The sequence below is a fragment of the Helobdella robusta genome (genome assembly GCF_000326865.2).
Source record: "Helobdella robusta unplaced genomic scaffold HELROscaffold_71, whole genome shotgun sequence".
NCBI lineage: Eukaryota > Metazoa > Annelida > Clitellata > Rhynchobdellida > Glossiphoniidae > Helobdella > Helobdella robusta.
In genome coordinates, this window is record NW_008705401.1 from 473,369 (window position 1) to 496,237 (window position 22,869).

The following is a 22,869-nucleotide window of genomic DNA, read 5'->3' on the forward strand; positions in this document are numbered from 1 at the left end:
GCCTCATTATTATCACCGTCAACAACAACAACAACGGCAAGCATCACCATCATCAGCCAACCTATTCAAACTTATCAATCTCGGTGTAGGGACGACAGTCTGACGAGCCGCCGCTGCTGACGACGACGACGACGACACAGACGATGATAACACGGAAGACAACGACGACGACGATGATGATGGAAGCGGAAGTTGAGGGTTGATGACGTCAGGGACGTCCAGGGATCTCAAGAGGTCACCCGTGTTCGTGTGGATCAGTACTGGACCCCCTATAAATTCAATTCAATTCAATTTATTCAACAAAAAAAGCCCCTATAAATTGCATGCATGCATGCATGCATGTGTGTTTGTATGTATGTTCGTATTTATTTATTCATTCATTCATTCATTCATTCATTCATTCATTGTCACACACCAAATGGAAACGCACCTAGCGAGCCGCTGACCACAATCCCGAGTTCAGCCGACACGATGGCACACGTGACCTCACTCTTGTGGCCGGTTAGGGTGGCCTTTGGAGTGGCGTTCTCGGAGCCTTCGTAGCGACGATGGTGATAATGATTGTGATGATGATGATGATGATGATGGAGACGATGATGGTGGTGAAGTGTTAGGATGGTGATGATGGTGATGGTGCGGACAAAAACCACAACCTCGCGCACACACAGCCACACACAGCCACACACGACCACAAACTAACTTCCATTATCGCCCAAGATGCACTGCTGCTTGGCCACCCAGTGCCACAACATGAGCGTGCAGTCTTTGGATCCCGTGACCACGTAGCAGTCTTGACTGACGGAGCACTCTGACCTGGCCACACAAGTTACGATAGACAGGTGGCCGAATATCGTCTGCGTTATCTTCGCTAGATGGCGAAGTTGTTGTTGTTGTTTGGTAAGTAAGTTAGTATCAAGTAGTGTTGTTGTTGTTGCCGTTGTAATGTAAATTAGTATCTAGTAATTGTCGTCGTCGTTGTTGTTGTTGTAGTTAAGTTAGTTAAGCCTCATTAGATGTGTGTGTGTGTGTGTGTGTGTGTGTGTGTGTAGAAAGTTTTTCAACGTTTAAACCACCATGTTCAGCATTTCGTATTCAAGTTTAAAAACCCTTGACAGATATGCACGTTATCACACATTTCTAAACATATATATATATATATATATATATATATATATATATGTGTGTGTGTGTGTGTGTGTGTATACATATATATATTTTGATGAATGAAAGATTGTTTCAATCAATTCAATCAATCAATTATGTGTTTATATGTGTGAACATACAGGACAGAAAATTCATTTCAACAATGGCTAAACATCTAAAAGTTTAGATGCAAGCAAAACTAAGAATTAATGAAGACACACTAACACACACGCACGCACAAACACACACGCACGCACAAACACACACAGACACACAAAGACAGACAGACAGAGATCAAAACACAGACCTGTCTCGATGTTGAATACTCTGAAACTCCTATCCCAGAACCCAACGGCGATGATGTGCCTGTTGTCGGCGGTGACAACAAAGCTGCTGTGGATGACGCGCAGTCGCTGGTCAAAGTTGTCGCCCAGGCTGCGACGGTTCGAAGCCGGGCCGGCCACTGATCGAGTGAGCAAGAAAATGGATGAATGTGGATAAATAAATGAGTGAATGAATGAATGAATGGATGGATGGATAAATTTAAGAATGAATAAATTATGAATGTAAAGATTGATTAGGCATGAATACATGTCTGAATTAATAAATAAACGAGTGAATGAAATCAATAAACATATGAATGAATAAATGAATGAACGAATGAATAAACGACTGAGCTATCTATCTGTTAATTCATCATCATCACCACCATCATCACCATCACCCTGATCTCACCCAACAGCTGATCCATAGTAAGGGGTAGTTGCGATTGGTGCTCACTCTTGTCCGAGAATCCTGGTGTCGGCACTTGAGAACTGGCTGTTGAGCGAATGAATGAATGAATGAATGAATGATTCAATGAATGAATGTATAATTGATTGAATGAATGAATGTATAATTTATTGAACGAATGAAAGTATGTATTAATAAACAATAAAACACGTACACACACACGCACACACACGCACACTCCACACCGAATCCGTCCCCCCAGAGATCTCACCCGCGGCATGGTTCCACTTATTGACGGCAAAGTTGTAGTTGCAGGTGAGGGTGATGACGGCCGGGGTGGGCACCGAGGGGTGGGTGTTGGCACTCACGTGAGTCACGGGCGAGTTGGAGAGGAACTTCATAATCATGCAGACGTCATCGGGAATCGTCGTGAACATCATCGGCGACTGCGTGTGTGTGCGTGTGTATGTGTGAGAAAGAGAGAGAGAGAGAGAGAGAGAGAGAGAGAGAGAGAGAAAGAAAGAGAAAGAAAGAGAGAGAGAGAGAAAGAGAGAGAGAGAGAAACAGTGTGTGAGTACATTGGTTTATATGTAAGTGTGAGTGACTGTGCACGTTGATTGGCTTGTTGTTCAGCTGGTAAGTAGATGAATGGTTTCATGTTGGGGGATGGATATTAACGACTGGCTAGTCAGTCAATTAAAAAGGAACGAACAAACAGAGGTGAACATGCAAACAGGCAAACAAACAAACAAACAAGTAAACAATAAAACAAACAAACAAACCAGATTCATAGGTGAACTCCTGGGCGGATGAGGCTCCGTGAGTAACTGCGAAGGAGTCTGTCCGAAACTTTGTATCTGGTTCTCGATCGCCTGATTTTGTGTTTGTTTGTTTTATTTTCAATCACACACACACACAGACAGACAAAAACAGACACAAACAGACACACACACACAGACGACGGATACATACCTCTCTGAGAACTGGATCACTGATACTATCAAGATTGACGCTACCCTCGTAGGTCAGGTAATAGAAGACGTTGGTCGACCTGATGGCCTCTGGGCCCCGCTGCTTGTATCCGAATATCAAATCTATCCACTGGTGCAACTGGATTGATACTATCTCAGATTCCAAGGCCTGATTTTGTCGGGGTGGAAGAATGTTTTTTTTAATGTTTTTTCTTCTAGTTTTTATGCTCTTTTTTTTAAAGTTATTTCAATTTCGTTTCAAGATAGCTGCATGCATCATCATCTTCTCATTTTTATCATCATCATCGTTGTCATTGTTATCAAAATTCCAATCATCATCATTATCATCGTCATCTTCATCATCGTGACGAACCATTCTCATAATCCGGACGAAATCTTCCGGAGATTTGGCCCAGGGCGGGAGTATGACGTTGTTGATGTTGTCCCCGTCATCATTGGTCCCCAGCGTGCAGTTGTTCGTGTTCACAAACATGTCAGAGAGGTAGTAAAACTCAGGAATCAATTCCTGAATAGATGAGTGAATAAAATAAAAGAATGAATGAATCAATCAATCAATCAATCAATCAATCAATCAACCAGCCAACCAACCAGCCAACCAACCAACCAATCAACCATCTAACCAATCAACCAACCAACCAACCAATCGACCAACCTTAACATCAGAAGTATCCCTCTGGCAATTCTTCCAAGCCTGTAGAACCGAATGGAATGTTCTGTCGGCGTGATCGAACTTTCCACCTTGTAGCCCCAGAAAGAATGTGGTGAAGGGCTCCTTAATCGAATATATGTGTGGATGTGTGCTTGTTCGTCTGTGTATGTATGTAGGTGTGTGTGTGTGTATATATATATGTGTTTGTATGTATGTGTGTGTGTGAGGATAGATTTAAACAGCAGCAGCAGCAGCAGCAGCGGTACTAACAACTCTGATGAGCCAGTTGAGGACGAACGCGGCCGTAGAGTAGTGGGTGCCGTAATGGAAGGCAGGGACGTCCGTGTTGTCCCACTGGTTGTACCTCTCCTCGAAGAACGACCTACGCGTTGGATTCAGCGCTCCTATTGGCTGTTAAAATTAGAATTTTATAAGTTGGTGGAGTCACGTACACACAAACACACACACACACAAACTATCACATTCCAACCTTGGAGAGGTCGCGGTAATTAGTGGCCAGGTTAAGGTCAAGGTCACTGGATTCGTAATTAACGATGACCCACGGGTAGACGGGGTACTGATTGAGGTCACAGTAGGTGCGCCCCGCCACCGTATTCAGGTACATCAGGTAGTCGAAGTTTGTGATCTCCCGCCTCTGCCATTTCTGGGTCATGTTCGACATCTTAAAGATCTGCTTTGGGGACGCCATGCTCACTCGCCTGTTTTGTTGTTGTGATTGTTGTTGTTTTGATTGTTGTTGTTGTGATTGTTGTTGTTTTGATTGTTGTTCTTGTTGACGACGAAAAACTCATAAATAGATTTCATTGATTGACTGATGGATCGATTGATCAACAAACCAACTAACCAACTAACCATCCAGCCAACCAACCAATCAACCCAGCAATCAAACAGCCAGCCAACCTGGTTTGGGGCAGTCCATACTTGACCCCGACACCGACCCTGGGCAGAACGTTGATGACCTTCCTGACCGTCGCAAAATCTTGGAAGGCAAACATCACTGCCGCTGAATTAATTAAATAATTCACAATTGAGTGAATGGAAGGATGAATGAATGAAGAAAAAAAAATGGCTGAATGAATAAATGAAGGAATGAATAAACGAAAAAAGAATAAAGAAGTGAGTAAGAAATTAAATTGAAAAATGAATGACTGATCGATTAATTAACTGATTGAATGAATGATTGAATAAACGAATTAACAAATAGATAAATAAACAAATTAATCATCAATCAATCAATCAATCAATCAACCAACCAACCAGCCAACCAACCAACCAACCAACCAACCAACCAACCAACCAATCAATCAATCAATCAATCAATCAATCAATCAATCAATCAATCAGCTAACTCCTGCTGGCCATGAATATCTCAATGGCGACGTTCTGCAGCAAATATTTCCTGCTGAAGATGGCGCGGATCTCGTTGAAGTGCCACTTACCATGCAAGTAATCAACGTACTGGAGGATCTGATTGGTAGATTGATTGGTTGGTTGGTTGATTGGTTGGTTGGTTGGCTGGCTGGCTAGTTAATTGGTTGATTGATTGGTTGGCTGATTGTTTAAACGATTGGTTGATTAGTCGATTGAATGATTGGATGGTTTGTTTGTTGAGAATTTAAATGATTTGTTGGTTATATGAATGGTTAATGAAAAAGCTTACAAAACAACCAGCCAACCAACCAACCAGCCAACCAGCCAGCCAACCAACCAACCAATCTACCAACCAACCAACCAGCCAACCAACCAGCCAACCAACCAACCTTCGGAGATACCTTCTTATTCCTCTCATCATCTTCATCCATCTCGAAGTACAACTCCACCTTGGTGATGGACAGCGTGCCGTTTACAGCGCAGCCTGGCGATATCAACTTACAATGAGTCGATAGAGCCACAGGACCTTACATGGTAATAATTATGATGATAATTATTATAATTATAAACTATATAATATATTATATAATTATATTTAAATATTATTATTATGACATAATTACTATCATTATTATACTTAAATATATTTACGGAAAACTCTAATAGCCTGGTATTAATAGTAAAAAGATGTAATGTAGCAGTAGTAACAAAATTACCATTACTGCTATTACAAGTAGCGTCAGTGTAGTAAGTGTAGTAGCCACAGCAGTAGTGGAAGTAGCGACAGTAACAGTAGTAGTAGTAGTAGTAATAGTAACAACAATTAAACACACACACACACATACACACACACACACGCACGCACACGCATCAACCTAAATAAAATACATTGAAGATAAAACCTATCATATAGAATTATTGAAAAAATGAAATGAAATGGAGTGGAATACTCACAAAACTCAAAAATTATACTAACATGCATAACGGTATATATATTGGCATGCTTAAAGTAAAATGAAAATACTTGGTCTGGAAAATTCCTTATCTTGGCCTAGTGATAGCTTACTACCTACATACACGAATAATAATACCAATACTAAAAGTTATGTAGGATACTGCTTCTACCACTAATACGCTGCTGCTACTACTACTACTACTACTGTTATTACTACTACTACTATTACTAATACTACTACTACTTGTTCAACTAATGATTTTGGCATACATACAACAACCTAGAAAACGCTACTAAAATTACTATTAAATGAATTAATATGCGAAGTATTATCTCAGACACGCACACACACACGCACACAAACACACAAACACGCACGAACACACATACACACAGGTACACGCGCACACACAAGCATACACGCACACATACCTGAGAATTCCACTTCCAAGTCTCGCTCGTCCATTTGCGAGAGATCCTCCTCGCTGGTATCCTGAACTTGTTGCTGGTGGTTGCGACTGACGCCACCCGCTGCCGCACCGCCACTAACCATGGCGGCCACCATATTGGCCGACGCGTGGTGGTACTGCTGATGGTGATGAAGTTTGTACGCCTCTCTAGCCGCGTTTATTGCATCTTCTGTGGCACCTGCGATTGGTTATGATTGGTTGGTTGTGACTGTATGTTTGTGATTGGCTGGTTGTAGTCGCCGAAGTTTTATTTTAAATCTACACAAACAGACGTAGCAGCAACAAGAGCATCCTCATCGCCACCATCGCCACCACAACTCACCATGTTCGATAGCAGCCTTCAACGTAGCGTCAGCGTGTTTCGTCCCAAACGGATTCCTCACAAATCTTCTCCTCCTTCTAGAATCATCTTCCCAGTTGTCTAACTTCCAAAATCCCAGCTGCTGCTGCTGCTGAAATAGCTGCTGGTGTTGCTGCTTTTGTAGCTGCTTCGTTGACTGCAGCTGCACAATCTCGCTGTCGTCGATTTGACGTTGTTATAAATATCATGTCTTTCTCATTAGGTACCGTTATAACTAAGATTGCAACAACAACAACAGTGAAGACGATGATGACGACAACAATTTTATTTATTTATTTATTTAAAGGATGATCAAAAAAAGATACACTTGTGGATAGGCCGCCCTTAATTTAAAAAAAAATTCTAACTATAAATGTAACAGAAATATCAAATAAACACATACACACATAAACTCACGCTCTCACACACTTACAGACACGCACCATACTATAATTCATACCATAATACTGTTATATTTTCAAACGGTAACAATATAATTACAACTGAGATTGAAAATTCACTCACAAAGAACATTAAAATAAATAATAGTGTAAAATTATTTAAAATAAGTGTTTTTTTAAATAAAACATGTTTTTAACTTGTTTTTAAACAAGTATAATGAGTTAATCGCTTTAGTTACACGCGGCAATACAATTATCCAATAAGCTCGGGACCAATATGTTTGATGCCCGAGTGAGAAACTTTTAATCTCACAGTATGGGAATAGAAAATGGAGGTGTGTCTGACAAATTTCGTTTGAATGTCATTGCTAAGAGTGAAAAAATTTGTAGATTAATTAGGCAGCAGTTGACGTGAAAATTCAAATAAAAAAATTGGCGTGAAGCAAATGTGTAAATCTTTAATTGGTGATTGCAAGCATCCTCTGGGTTGCCTTTTTTTGAAAACTGGAATAATTTTAGAAACTTTGAAACGAGTTGGAAATACGCCTTGCGATAACGATAGGTTAATAATGCGAGTCGGAGGAGCAAGTGTTTCAAAAATAATTTTTTTTTATATAATAAAATGACTTAATGTATCATCTGAAGTAAGTTTTTTTTCTTTCATGTTCGTGACTATACTCTCAATATTTCTATTTTGTCAGTAGGTTGGAATGTATGTAGAATTAAGTAAAGTATTATAATACATATTGGTCTATTACTATTAGTTATTGCATTATGCAGCTCTTTAAGTAAACTGTCAGTTACATCTATAAAATATTTATTGAATGCATTACATATTACACCAAACAACAAGATGATAATAATAATAAATAATGATAATGATGAACAATGATGACGACGACGACGACGATGATGACAGCAACAACTAATGATAAGAACGAAGATAACAACGGCGCATCCTGATAGTGATAGATGACATACATATGCGTGAATGACAAAATATGAACTGACCTAGATTCGCCCCAGGCTCCATGCCTATTGGTCAGCAGGTTGATGACCCTGTCTCGTTGTTTCGAGGCTATCACGTGATCTCGACGCCTGGCGGAAGTTATCAGGTGGTTGCACATCTTCTCCTCGTTCTTTCGATCCATCATCGACTGGGCACAGATCGTCTGTGATTGGTCGGTCGGTTGAATGGTCAGACGGTTGATTGGTTGAGCAAATGAATATGCGAATGGATGAGTAATTAATTGATGGACTGATTTAGAGATTGATTGATTGATTGATTGATTTATTGATTGAAGACAACATTGATTGACACCCAAACGAAGGGACAAAAGAAACAAACACACGCACACAAATACAGACAGACAAACACATATAAAGACAAACATAGAGACGAATACACAGACCTCAAAATCGGCATGTTTCTGAACGTCATCAGCTCTCATTCGATTCAAGATGAAGTCGGCTTCATTGGCCACACGGACGATGTGGTCACGTGTGGCGTGGGCTAGCAATCTGATTGGTTGATTGATTAGTTGGTTGGTAGATTAAATGATTAATGGTAGATTAGTAAGTTAGTTGATTGAGTAGTTACATGCTTCTCTTTGAATGAATCAATTTTTTATTTTTGATATAAAGGCGTAATTAAGACATCAACCAACCAACAAATCAACCAACCAATCAATCGTTCAATCCACCAACCAGCCAACCAACAAACCTTCCTTCATTAACTAATTCAATGAAAGCCAGACCGGCATGCTTCTGCAATGAGTTCTGCCACTCTTGTGAACAGAGCAGCATCACCAACTCAACTACACTTGTGCTCTGTCTTAGTGTCACCAAGCCTGCATTGTGATTGGTTCGTTGATTGTGATTGGTTCGTTGATTGTGATTGGTTCGTTGATTGTGATTGGTTCGTTGATTGTGATTGGTTCGTTGATTGTGATTGGTTCGTTGATTGTGATTGGTTCGTTGATTGTGATTGGTTCGTTGATTGTGATTGGTTCGTTGATTGTGATTGGTTCGTTGATTGTGATTGGTTCGTTGATTGTGATTGGTTCGTTGTTATTGGTCAGTTGTCATTGATCGGTTGTATGTAGTTGGTCGGGTTTAATTGATCGAATATGATTGGTTGGCTGGTCGGTTATAATTGGTTCGTGAATAGTGATTGGTTGGTTTTAGTAGGCTGGATGGTTGGTAGCAACTGATCAGCTGGATGTGATTGGTGGGATGTGATTGGATGGTTGATTGTAATGAATTGGTTGATTAGTTAAAATTCCTCCAATTAACCGCCAATCAGCAGTTCCTGGCCATGAGAGCCTAGCAAGGTTTTCGACAGGAAGGAGGCGAAGTCCACGAATATCTCCCTCAATAACGGGGCCACTGGGCCTAAATGAATGAATGAATCAATGAATGAATAAATGAATGAATGAACGAACGAACGAACGAACAAACGAACGAATGAATGAATGAAGAAAAATGGCAAAATGAATTACACCTACATATAAATTACTGAATGAATAAAGGAATGAATAAACAAACGAACAAATAATCGTGTGAGCCAATGAATTAATATTAGAAAAGCAAACGATGAATGAACGATAACAAGAACGAACGTACGAGCGAACGAACGAACAAATGAAAAAGTAGATGAATGAATGAAAACTGAAACAAACAAACAAACAGACAAACAAACAGACAAACAAACCCAGAGCTCTTTCCAATCTCTCCGTCAATGTCCCTGAATCTTTGTTATCCGAAAGTAGCATCTGCTGGGCCCCAATCACCTAATCATAATAACAATAATTAATAATAATAATTAATAATAATAATTAATAATAATGATAATGATAATAATAATAACCCACCTGAACAGGACCAGGTATGTTAGCGTGAGAAACAACGACTCTATCGCTACTATTACCACCACCATCGCCGTAATCGCCATCATCACCATCATCGCCGTCGTCATCATCATCGCCGTCGCCTTGATGGTGATGCCGATGACGACTGTGATGATGATGATGTAGCTGCTGCTGCTGCTGCTGGTGCTGGTGGTGGTGAGTGGCGATGGCGGATATCTCACCGCCGTTGTTGTCGTCGTCCGGGTTGTTGGGCGCCTCCGAAGTGCTCCGTCTATAAATAGCCGATTTAGGATTTTGTTGTTGTTGGAAATGATGATGATGATGAGGTTCAAGGTCACCTACGTGAGGCATAACGGCAGCTGCGTATCATGATGATGATGACGGTGAAGACGATGACGATGATGATGGTAATGATGATGGTTAGTTATTTGAAAAAATTATTTATTTACACATTCATTCAGTTCCACATTCACTCAAGACAACAACAACAACAAAAAGAGCCACCAACCTTCGCCACCACGACTAGCCACAGCAGTGACAACATCCGAATCGACAGTAACGACCGCAGGCGTAGTAGCCGTCTCATTAGCAGCTGTAGTAGGAGCAGCAGCAGTAGGAGCAGCCGCGCTTGTAGCAGCAGTATTAACCCCAGCTGCAGTGGAAACGTCCGCATCATCAACGTCATCACTAATTTCCGTCAGAATTGAAGATGAAGCCATTGTAGTTACGCTGATTAGGCTCGTGTCGATCTGGGACGACAGGTGCATGTTGTCGCCCGTTCCGTACGGCGACAAAATTGTGGCGGCTGTGGAAGCGGCCAATGGTAGCGTGGTTGATTTTGTTGCAGTTGTTGTTGTGGAGTGTTGTTGTTGATGTTGTGTGATGTTTGTTACGTCACTCGTTGAAGTGCCCAATTGAAGTCGTTGATTGTTGTTGTTGTTGTTCGAGTTGTCTGAATGTTGTTGTTAGTGTTGTTGCGATCATCATCAACAACTTTATTATCATCATCAACAACAACAACAATAACAACATCATCATTATCAACAACAACAAAAACAACATCATCACCACCATCGTTAAAACAACTAACCATTAGCCAAAGTAGCAGTCTTATCAGATTGGCCAGCAACGACAACATCATTATTATTTTTATCACCGTTAACACCATTATCATCATTGTTGTTGTTGCTGTTGTTGTTGTTGTTGATGACGTAATTGTTGACGTCATTGCGTGGGTCATGTTCGATCCGAGCTACCACTTTTAGACTCTCACCTGGGGAAAGAGTGAGATGAACAAGGTGAGGAAGAGAGAGAAAGAGAGAGAAATTAAAAAAAAATATATAAAGTAAAAAAAAATACATACATACATACACACACACGCGCGCGCGCGTACACACACATACATACATACGTACCCTCGTTAGCGGTTATTTCTGCTCTATCATTGCTGTAATCATCTTCTATGACTCCTTCGCCATCTATGTGTGTGTGTGTGTGTGTGTGTGTGTGGTGTGTGTGTGTGTGTGTGTGTGTGTGTGTGTGTGTGGTTGTATGTAAGCGTGTGAGAGTGAGTGATGGTGATGTTAACTCATTTTATTGAATAATGCAACAAAAAAGAATGAATGACCTTTAACCTTTAATTATCATTATTTTTATTATAAGTGTTGTTGTTATAATTGTGACTTTCTTATTAATACTGTTATTTACTGATAATAATAATTATAATTATAATTATTAATAATTAATATTATTAGCTGTAAATATAAAACTATCGTTATTAAAATTGTAACTTGCGAAATCCAAACAAAATAATAATACCAGACTCTATCTTGCTATTCTAACTTGCAACAACAACAACAACAATAATAATAATAAATATAATAAATAAAACAAACTAACAAATGAATAAATAAATTAACTAATGAATGATGATAACAATAAACAAATGAAATTATTAAATTTCATTTCCAACACAATAAAATTATATATATATATATATATATATATATATATATATATATATATAGCGAAAGACAAAAAAGATCTATCATTCTCATTTGGTAGCTACTTAACATGCGTATATCATCGAACAAACATCGTCATTCATTCATTCACTTGTTCGTTTACTTGTTGATTTAGCTATTAAAACATACAGCATATACACAGACATCCATGCATGCATGCACACACATTCATTCATTCAATCAATCACTTATTCACCATTCCAACTAACATCCTAATTAGCCAATTAATCAGCATCGACCAATCCTCAAATAGCCAATCAACCAGCCAATCAGCAAACGACTACCTTCGCAACCCCATCCAGACAGGTAAATCTGAGACAGCACACTCGTCGTAACATCAACGTCATCATCGTCATCATCGTCAGCACCGATAATGACGTCATCGTCGCCATAAACATCACCGCCTCCACCGTTAACGCAGCGACTATTTCCGCCATAACTATTACTATTACCAGCGTCATCATCGTTGTCATCGTCGTCATCATTAGTCGTGTATTGATTGTATATGTACTTGCTATTTCGCGAATTATTTCTCTTGTAATAACCATCTGTACACACATACATACATACATACATGCATACAAACAAACAAACATATATACACACATACAAATTTACATACAAACATGTGGAGAGAGAGTGAAGGCAAATTTGAAAAAATAAAGAAATATAAATGATATACGAATGAACTAATTAGGCGAAAATTTTAATTGTTTGTTGATAAATTTCATCATCATCATCTTCATCATCGTCTTTTTATTATCAACACCAGCATCATCATCATCAACAACAACAACAACAAACATAATCATCATCATCGCCAACAAATGCTACGACAACAAACTATAACAAAGGAACACCAAACAACAACAACAGCAACTCACCTTTAACAACACCGCCACCATCATTAACTTCCCTCTTTTTCTTCCCATTATTATTATTATTATTATTATTATTGCCACCAGAACCGCCTGTACCATTACCGGCGGAATTCGATATAGCCGGTTCGAGGATGTCCCGGTATTTCGATACCATTAATACCGAGACGAAATATACAATCGCGAGAGCAAGGAATTGAGCTTGTTTTGTTTCTTCCTGTTTGTTTGTATGTATGTATGTATGTATGTTTGTTTATTTGTTTGTTTGTTTGTGTTGTTGTGTTGCCTAACTAAATACAACTCTATATCACCTTATGTAAGTCTATATAATTTTATATAACCCATATATAACTTTATATAACCCCTTATAACTCTATATAACTCTATATAACTTTATATAACTCTCTATAACTATAAATGAACCAATATAACCCTATACAACTCTATATCCTAACTCTATACAACTCTATATAACCCTATACAATTCAATATAACTCTATCTACGTATGCGCGCATACAAAACATTTGCATATGTCATGTAATCAAACACGACCGTACCATATTCACAAAACAAAAGCGTACAGAAGTGCAGGTGTACCAAAGGTAAACGTACATTGTGTGCACGCGTACTAACAACATCCCTGTAGACGACGGCTCTCAGCCTGTTGATATCCATCTCCTGGAGTAATTTCTCCGGATCGCGAATGGGATTTATCGATCCCAGCTTATCCATCGTGTTCTGTGGATGGCGTGGCGATCATGATTATTACGTTGAATGTGATTGATGATTAGAAAGGTTAAAGGTCATTTGCCTTCGGCGATTTTCACATGTGATAATTAGAATTATAAACGAAATAACTGTGAAGGACCTTATTGGGGTGCACCCCTGCTATGAGGGCTTGGATTGGATCGGGCCTTTCGTTATCAGCGTTGCTGTTATTGTTGCTGCTGCTTAGCTTCCTACTGCCAACGCCGCCACCACCACCGCTGACGGCAGTAACTGCCGTCGCAGCAGAGCCACTAATCGCCATCGCTTGTTGTTGCTGCTGCTGCTGAAGTTGCTGTAGTTGCTGCTGTTGCTGTCTGTAGCGACACTCTAAGCAATTTCGAACTGCTGCTGTACATACTGAACGAGTGGATGAGTGAATGAATGGGTGGATGAGCAAATGGACGGACAAACGAACGAATGGATGAAAGGGTGATTGAATAAATAGATGGATGAATGAGTGAGTGAATAAACTAATAAAAAAAAATAAATAAACAAACGGTTAACCAAACTAACAAATAACTTCAAACCTGAAACGAACATACAAAAGAAAAAAAACAAGAAATAAACAAAGGACGAAAGAAAGAAAGGAACAAACAGACAAATAAACGAATGAAAAAACCACTCCTACCCAATCTGAGACACTGCCTTAAAATGCCGCCACTATTCATACTCTTCTCCTGCTCCAGTTCTGAAAAATTGAGCGAACTGGCAAAGACGAGAATGTCGGCCATGTTTATTAGTCGCTGGAGGAAGGAGACTGCCTGCTCTATTGAGAGGCCCTGGTTCGGCTCCAACATCTCTATTTCACCCTGCGTGCGTGTGTGCGTGTGTGTGTGTGCAAGTAATTATGTCTGTGTAGCTTTTTATGTGAGCGTATGGTGAATATTTTTTCAGATTCCTGTGTCAATATTAGCACTAGCTGTAAGAAGGGTAAATAAAAGACATCAAAAGATTAATTAAACATTTAATTGATTGATTGATTATAACTAATCAATCAATTAATGAGCCCGGCAACCAGCCAACCTTGGGTGACGTGGCAGCAGCTAGCAGCGGCAGCAGTCCGCCGCATGACGTCACCAAGATGTCTGCCAGTTGCGAGATCATGTGGGTGACATTTACAACAAATACGTGGTTCTCGGCAGCGTTCACGTAGTCTATGACTGTTTTGCTGGCGTGTCTGTCATTGGTCGGTCGGTTGGTTGATTGATTGATTGATTTGTTGATTGATTGATTAGTTGATTGATTTGTTGATTGATTGATTTGGCGTGTCTGTCTTTGGTCGGTCAGTTGGCTGATTGATTGATTTATTGATTGATTTGAGTTGATTGATTGATTTTTGATTTGTTGATTGATTGAATGATTCATTGATTAATAAATTGACTGATTGACTGATCTAAAAACTGACTGGTTAATTAAAGAGTTATCAAATAGTGTATAGAAATGAACCAACATTCCACAAAGAAACAAGCACACACACACAAACAAACAAACAAACATACGTACGCACATACGAAAAAATACATATACACACGCACACAAACACGTACACAAACAAACGTACGTCTTCCACTGGTGTACATCTTGCTCCAATGAATACAAGAGATCTGACAGCAGCTTCTGATGCAAGTAGGACCACCTGAATCGGAAATGAATGAATGAATGAATGAATGAATGAATGAATGAATGAATGAACGAACGAACAAACGAACGAACGAATGAATGAATAGACCAACTAATAAAATATTCAATCAATTAACTAACCACCAATCAATCAACCGGTCGTCAGCCAGCCAGTCAGTCAACAAAACAATCAACGAACGAACCAGCCAACCAGCCAATGTATGAACCAACCAACCAACACAAACCTGAATTCAGGAATTCTAAATGGCGGAGCCCTAGGTCCAGGGCTGAACAGCTGTCGGTGCGGTGTGCTGTTGGTATTCGTGTTGAGATTGTTGCTACTGTTGGAGTTGGTTGTGACATTATCAGGAAGGTTTGTGTTGTTGTTGTTCTGTTGTTGCTGCAGCAGCTGCTGTTGCTGCTGCCGGCGTGGTAGTTGTTGTTGTTGTCTGTCATCGTTATCATCATCGCCAGCCGTATCGTCGTCGTCGTCATCGCCGTTAATTCCGTATTGATTGTTGTTGTTGTTGTTATTATTGCAGTTTTTAACATTATCTTCAACATTATTATCGGCTTCATTACAGGCTACAACAACGTCATTATCATCCTCTGCCTCATTAATAGTAGATTTTTCTGCTGCTGCTGCTGCTGCTACTACTGCTGCTGCTGCATAGCCATCCTAACGTATCAAGTGGGAAAAAAGATAAATGTCAGTACTATAATGCCATCATTCAAATTCTCACTTTTTCCTTATTTCTTTCGTCTTCTTCCTCCTCATCAACATCATTATCATCGTCATCATCATCATTTCCTCGGCCGGAAGTGATCGCGTTGCCACTGGAGTTGTTGGCCCCAACATGGCCGCCGCCGCCATTTTGAATTGCGCCTAAACCGGAAATGGTGCTGATTGGATGGCGTCGTCTGAGATTAGGGTCTGCCACGTTCGTCACCTGCATGCGATCGTACTGCTGGTAGACGCGCACCATGTGGATGCGGAAGTCTTCGTTCGATACCTTTTTAAGTGGGCATGTGTGTTCTTGTGTTTCTGTGTGTGTGTGTGTGTGTCGTGTGTGTGTGTGTGTGTGTGTGTGTGTGTATGTATGACTTGTGTGTTTGTTTGTTTGTATGCTTGCATATATAATACTATTTGGTCTGCTTGTGCAGGTATTTTGTTCTTTCATTAAATAAAAATGAACGTTTGTATGTGTGTGAGAGAGCTTTGATTAATCTACTGACCAAAAACAAACAAACCAGCCAACCAGCCAACCAACCAGCCAACCAACCAACCAGCTAACCAACTAATCATCCCACCACCATCCGCGAGAAGAACCTACCTTAGAATGTAGGATGGCCAGGGTATCGATCCAGACCCTCCAGCCGCCAAACTCAAACTTGACGGCATGGTGCAGCAGCATCCGGAAGAGGGACATGACGGATTCGGTTATCTGCTGCTCCTCCTCGTCTTTAGGGTAGATGTAAGCCATGGAGAAGAGCCAATCCTGCCAGACCGACATCTGAAGGACCACTCTGTTTGTTGGAGAGAGAGAGAAAGAGAGAGAGAGAAAGAGAGTGGATGAGAAAGAGTTCTCACTCCAGCCATTTAATCAATCAATCAATCAACCAATCAATCATTCACACAATCGACCAACCAATCAATCATCACACGATCAACCACACAACCAGCCAGCCAGCCAACCAATCAGTCAAGCAAACAAGGCGACCTACCTTCGGTTCTCCTTATGATTGCTGCATAGTTTAGTGAGGTTGGAGAGGAATAACCTTTTGACGGCCATGACTTGGTTCGGATGGCCCTGAGACTGCCTGATCAAACTGGCTATGACCTTCAAGATGACTGTTTTCGGAAAGAGAGGAAAAAAAAATGGAGAATATGAAAAAAGTGAAGGAGAGAGAGAAAGAACAAAATCATCATCATTATTTTTCTCCACCTTCTCCTAAACTTCATCATCATCATCTCACTTACGGGGATTTTCCAGTTTGTAGCTGTTGTCCGGCTCTTCCGTTCTCTCGATCACGATGTCGCACGTCATCTTCTCCGTCATTATCTAGGAAATGACGTCATCATCACCGTCACCATCATCATCATCATCATCATCATTATTATTATCATTATCATTACCCTTATAATCACTACCATCATCATCATCATCATCATTATTATTATCATTATCATTACCCTTATAATCACTACCACCATCATCATCATCATTATTATTATCATTATCATTACCCTTATAATCACTACCATCATCGCCATCATCACAATCACAGTCAGTGGTATCACATAGACTACATTAGGCATAATAGGTAGACAGACGGTCAGTTAGAACCTTGGACACCCCTCAGCTACATAACATCCACCTCCACTCTGAACCTACCTCAAATAGAACATGGTAGGTTCCGACGGTGAGATATTGAGAGTTCAGCGAGAGGCGCTCGGTGATTAGGGAGAAGAGGTTGTAGGGTGTCATTGCCTCGTGCTTACGTCTGATCGGTCGCCATTATTATTATTATTATTATTATTATTATTAATAATGTTATTATTATGATTAATGTTATTATTATTATTATTATTATTATTAATAATGTTATTATTATGATTAATGTTATTATTATTATTATTATTATTATTACACACGCACAAATAATTTACTACACATAATACAATTCCATGATATTAACTCTAACTTGTGAGTGCTTCGAGTTAGGAAGAAGCCGAGCAGCTTGAGCGCCTGTATGCGTATTAGCTCATTTGAAGATGCCAGTAGTTTGAAAACTGCCCTGCGGAGTGAGTGAATGAATGAATGGAGTGAACGAACGAATGAATGGAGTGAACGAATGAATGAATGGGTGAATGGATAAATGAGTGAGTGAGTGAATGAATGAATGGATAGATGGATGGATGAATGAATAAATGAAAGGATGAATGAATGAATGAATGAACAAATGAATGAATGGATGAATGGGTGAATGGATGAATAAAAGTGCAAAAGAAAGGAAGTATGCAAAGGAAAAACATGAACCGTAAAAATGAACTAACAAATTGTTGGTTGAATTTATGAAGAATTAATTTAATAAATCAATCAGTCAATCAATCAACCAACTAAATTAATCAACCAATCAACCAACCAATCAACTTATCAATCAACTAACTTAATCCCGCCCTTTCTGTCAAACGCGGGAACCATTGAGGCTGGATGTTCGGCCATTAGTTGCACCGTCAGATCCAACACATCCATAATGTTATCATCCTTTGAATGATTGATTAATTGATTGATTGATTGATTGATTGATTGATTGATTGATTGATTGAAAATTGAATGAAAATTGAATGAAAAAATGGTAAAACAATGTCCGAATGAATAATGAATAATGAACTTAGAATAATGAACATTACCGACCTCATGAACTGTGGAAAGATAGTTGATGAGTGACAGTAATTCTTCATCTTGAACTCCTGACAAATCAATGAAACTTCCAATCAATCAATCAATCAATCAATCAATCAATCAATCAATCAATCAATCAATCAATCAATCAATCAATCAATCAATCAATCAATCAATCAATCAATCAATCAATCAATCAATCAATCAATCAATCAATCAATCAATCAATCAATCAATCAATCAATCAATCAATCAATCAATCAATCAATCAATCAATCAATCAATCAATCAATCAATCAATCAATCAATCAATCAATCAATCAATCAATCAATCAATCAATCAATCAATCAATCAATCAATCAATCAATCAATCAATCAATCAATCAATCAATCAATCAATCAATCAATCAATCAATCAATCAATCAATCAATCAATCAGCCAATCAATCAACCAACCATCCAAACAATCAACCAACCAAACAAACAACAAACCAACCAACCAATCACCTGAACCTCTGACGACTAGATGTCTTATGTACTGTAGCAGAAAACTCCGTAACTCTAAGATGTCTTCTCGACTCGGTCGAGGTCCATCTGATGTTGTTGATGTTGTTGTTGATGTTGTTGTTGATGTTGTTGTTGAAGTTGTTGTTGATGTTGTTGCTGCTGATGTTGTTGTTGTTGCTGCTGATGTTGTTGTTGTTAGATCAGTCTACATACACAACAAACCAAACTACAACGCACACACAACAACGGCCACATACACACACCGACCCACACGACGACAAACACACACGACGACAAACACACCGACCTACGCCCTTAGGGGTGACCCCGCTGCGGTTTTGCGGGTTGACCACCCAGTAATAGTAGAGTAGGGAGTGCATTGTTTGCATGACGGAACTAACGCGTCTGATGTTGTTGTATATCTGGGCGTCCGATATGAAGTCCGTAGATAGATAGGTGTATAATTTCCTCTGAACCTGTTGTTGTTTGTTTGTATGTCTTCATGCTTGTTTGTTTGTTTGTTTGTTTGTAGGTATATAAGTTTGTTTTTGTTTTGTATGTCTTAATGTTTTCATGTTTGTTTGTTTGTTTGTATGTTTGTCTGTTTATTTGTTTGTATGTATATTTGTTTATGATTATTGTAATCATTACGACACTAGCGAAGAAAGAACACTGACGGCGATATTGGAGTAGATCCAGAGTGCCGGATTGAACAGGATATGATCGAGGAGATGCTTCAGGAGTGGGCCTCCCGTCGGCAAAGATACTAAATATTTCGTCATAGACAGGAAACAGTTCAGCACATTCATCGTAATGTGGTGCCTCGTCGACTGGGGTTATGAAAATGATATTAACCATCATCACCATCATCATCACTATCATCACAATCATCATAGTCATCATCACCATCATCACTACTATCATCACCATCATCACAATCATCATCACCATCGTCACCGTCCTCATCATTATCAGGACCTTTTCCAGTAGGAAGCTGATAACTAGGAAGCCTTTTGTTTGTAAGAACTGCTGCTGTATCGTATTGGAGGTCTCAATCAGGTCACAGAGTAGACGCATTAAAATGGAACTGATGATGATGATGATGTTGATGATTGTGATGATGATGATGATGATTGTGATGATGAGGATGATTGTGATGATGAGGATGATTGTGATGATGAGGATGAAGATGGTGATGATGGTGGAGGTGGTGATTGTGGCGATGGTAGTAATTGTAGTGGCGATAGTAGTGGCAACATGATCTTCGTCATCGTCGTCGTCGTCATCATAGTCATTGTCATCATCACACTAACCAGATGTTATAATCAACAAAATCAGATTGTGTCTGTTGCGGATAGTCCAACTGACTGAATAGAGGATACAGAACCTGTATGTATGTATGTATGTTTGTATGTTGTATGTATGTATATTTGTTTGTATGCATGTTTGTTTTTTAGTTTGTATAAATGTATATACGTCAGCATAGAGTATTTATATATGCAAATTGAATGTTCCTAGATACTAGATGATAGTTATATACGTAATAATGTATTGCTATATACAAAAATGAATAGCAAATAAATTATTGCCAACTTAAAGGCCAACCAACCAATCAAAAACCAACCAACCAGCCAACCAACCAATCAAAAACCAACCAATCAACCAACAAGCCAATCAAAAACAAGCCAGCCATTCCAACAACCAATCAACCAACCAGAAAACCAACCAACCAATCAGACAACACCTAACCTGAACTCCGCCAATAGAGTGAAGGGTGCTGTGAATAGAATGGGTGGCGACGGACCTGACCTGGTTCTGCATGAGGGCGTGGGGGCTGTGTAGGAAGTAGGTCGGGTTATATTTGGGGCTCGACTCGAGGCATAACTGACTGTCACATGACACGGGGGTGTAGAGAAAAACAATTGCCTGGCTGAGTTTACCATCGTACAAAATTCTTTTTACTGGCTCGTTCAACAGAAGACCGCTCTCGTTTTCAAACCTAAACTGGCCCTAATTAGTGGATAGATTGATGGGGTAAAAAATTACACGGATGAAATAAATGGACAGACAAATAAATAAATAAATAAAAGAACAAACAAATGAATTAAAATTCAATTTTTTTAAATAAAACAAATGAATAAATCAAGAAAACATGAAATAAAATTATTCAAATTAAATAAAGAAAAGTCCACTTTGTATCCAGGACCCAGGTACTCGAGGGCTGCAATTTGATTGGCTGAGAGGGCCTCGCCGAAAAGGTACACCGACGATAATTGGCCGCTAAAAATAGTCTCCGGATCCATGTCGTGGCTGCAGCCCAAGTAACATTTGTCGTATGGCTGGATAAATGAATGATTGAATAAACGAACGACCGACCGACCGAACGATTGAATAAATGAATGATAAATGAATGAATGATTGCTGGATGGGAGGATGGATTGTTGCAAGAATGAACAGACAAATTGATGACATATACACAGAAGACAGACAGACAGACAGACATACGGACAGACAGACAGACATACGGACAGACAGACATACGGACAGACAGACAAAGAGACATACATCACTAGTGTTAACGAGCCACGTCATGTCAGTGTGTGAAGCTGGAACCCCGTCAACGTAGCAGTGAAGTTCACTTTTACTCCATCGATTGTAAACGAACACGATCGTTATCATGTACCACTGTTGATGATGATGATGATGAAGAAGAAGATGACGATGAAAAAGAAGAAGATGATGATGATGAAAATGATGGTGAAGATGATGGTGATTAATATAAGGGCGATGGTAACGAATCTGGTAGCGACTGATATCATCTGCTAATGAAAGCAATGACGACGATGATGATGATGGTGAAGAGGACGATGACGACGATGACGACGATGAGGATGATGATGATGATGAGGACGATGATGACAATGATAAATAAGTAATGATAACGATACCTCTCTCGGATGGAAATCATACTTGACGCAGTGCTGGAAACCTTTTCCTGAGAAATGATTCGTGATAGAAAGACAGTGGGAATGAGAAGAAATGTGGATGACAGAAATGACGATGATGATGATGACGATTATGGTAATGATGTCGCTGGCGATACTAATAACGGTAATGATGATGAGGATGATGATGACGGTGACGTCCCACCTTTTATCTTCATGGAGGTGATGACTAGGGCGTTGCCAAAGAAATGACCTGAATAGCCGACACCTTTGCTCGTCCGGAAGCTGCCAAACATCATTACCGCCACTGCAGTCGTCGTCACTATCATCGCCATCATCATCATCATCATTATCATCGTCGTCGTCGTCGTCGTCTTCATCACAACCATAGACATCGTTATCATAATAACAATCGCAAGCACACGTACTAACACACGTACATGTACACAAACACAAACATACATAAACACAACATACACACACATACATAAACACACACACACACACAAACAATCAAACAAACAGACATCCTACCAGAATAGATAAGGTTTTTCTCTGTCTGCATTCGAACCCGGGTTAGGATCGACTCTAAACCAGCAATGAAACGTCCAGCCGTTCTGGTACGGCCACTTACTAATTGGCGGAATGGCTATCGCCTATGTATGTATGTATGTATGTACACACACACACACACACACACACCACACACACACACACACACACACACACACACACACACACATACACACACACATACATACATACATACATACA

General features: G+C 39.6%; 2 protein-coding genes across 2 annotated transcripts in view; both read right to left on the reverse strand.

The window, feature by feature from the left end:
* HELRODRAFT_181462 (hypothetical protein) overlaps window positions 1-8,225 on the reverse strand; it is a gene marked incomplete at both ends in the record, with an annotated part of 9,184 nt that extends 959 nt beyond the window's left edge. The window contains 16 exons of the mRNA XM_009031260.1: window positions 62-269; window positions 431-535; window positions 701-868; window positions 1,451-1,556; window positions 1,862-1,962; window positions 2,147-2,321; window positions 2,658-2,747; window positions 2,848-3,015; window positions 3,220-3,372; window positions 3,787-3,927; window positions 4,007-4,235; window positions 4,476-4,516; window positions 5,310-5,434; window positions 6,296-6,511; window positions 6,656-6,849; window positions 8,086-8,225. Of these exons, the coding sequence (XP_009029508.1) occupies window positions 62-269; window positions 431-535; window positions 701-868; window positions 1,451-1,556; window positions 1,862-1,962; window positions 2,147-2,321; window positions 2,658-2,747; window positions 2,848-3,015; window positions 3,220-3,372; window positions 3,787-3,927; window positions 4,007-4,235; window positions 4,476-4,516; window positions 5,310-5,434; window positions 6,296-6,511; window positions 6,656-6,849; window positions 8,086-8,225 (2,360 nt within the window). The remainder of the gene's footprint in view (window positions 1-61; window positions 270-430; window positions 536-700; window positions 869-1,450; window positions 1,557-1,861; window positions 1,963-2,146; window positions 2,322-2,657; window positions 2,748-2,847; window positions 3,016-3,219; window positions 3,373-3,786; window positions 3,928-4,006; window positions 4,236-4,475; window positions 4,517-5,309; window positions 5,435-6,295; window positions 6,512-6,655; window positions 6,850-8,085) is intronic.
* A 1,139-nt stretch (window positions 8,226-9,364) lies between these two features.
* On the reverse strand, window positions 9,365-22,430 carry HELRODRAFT_194250 (hypothetical protein; the record flags this gene model as incomplete). Its single annotated transcript, XM_009031261.1, has 31 exons — window positions 9,365-9,468; window positions 9,788-9,866; window positions 9,948-10,066; window positions 10,166-10,303; window positions 10,453-10,896; window positions 11,035-11,217; window positions 12,253-12,516; window positions 12,853-13,063; window positions 13,481-13,585; window positions 13,716-13,972; window positions 14,244-14,424; window positions 14,639-14,700; window positions 15,173-15,251; window positions 15,979-16,248; window positions 16,570-16,762; window positions 17,015-17,087; window positions 17,217-17,298; window positions 17,632-17,740; window positions 17,942-18,034; window positions 18,407-18,504; window positions 18,655-18,710; window positions 19,151-19,237; window positions 19,458-19,626; window positions 19,828-19,980; window positions 20,129-20,237; window positions 20,464-20,537; window positions 20,900-21,160; window positions 21,343-21,489; window positions 21,716-21,835; window positions 22,099-22,145; window positions 22,301-22,430. 31 exons carry the CDS (start codon window positions 22,428-22,430, stop codon window positions 9,365-9,367), a joined length of 4,497 nt encoding a protein of 1,498 aa, XP_009029509.1.
* Window positions 22,431-22,869: the final 439 nt, after the last annotated feature.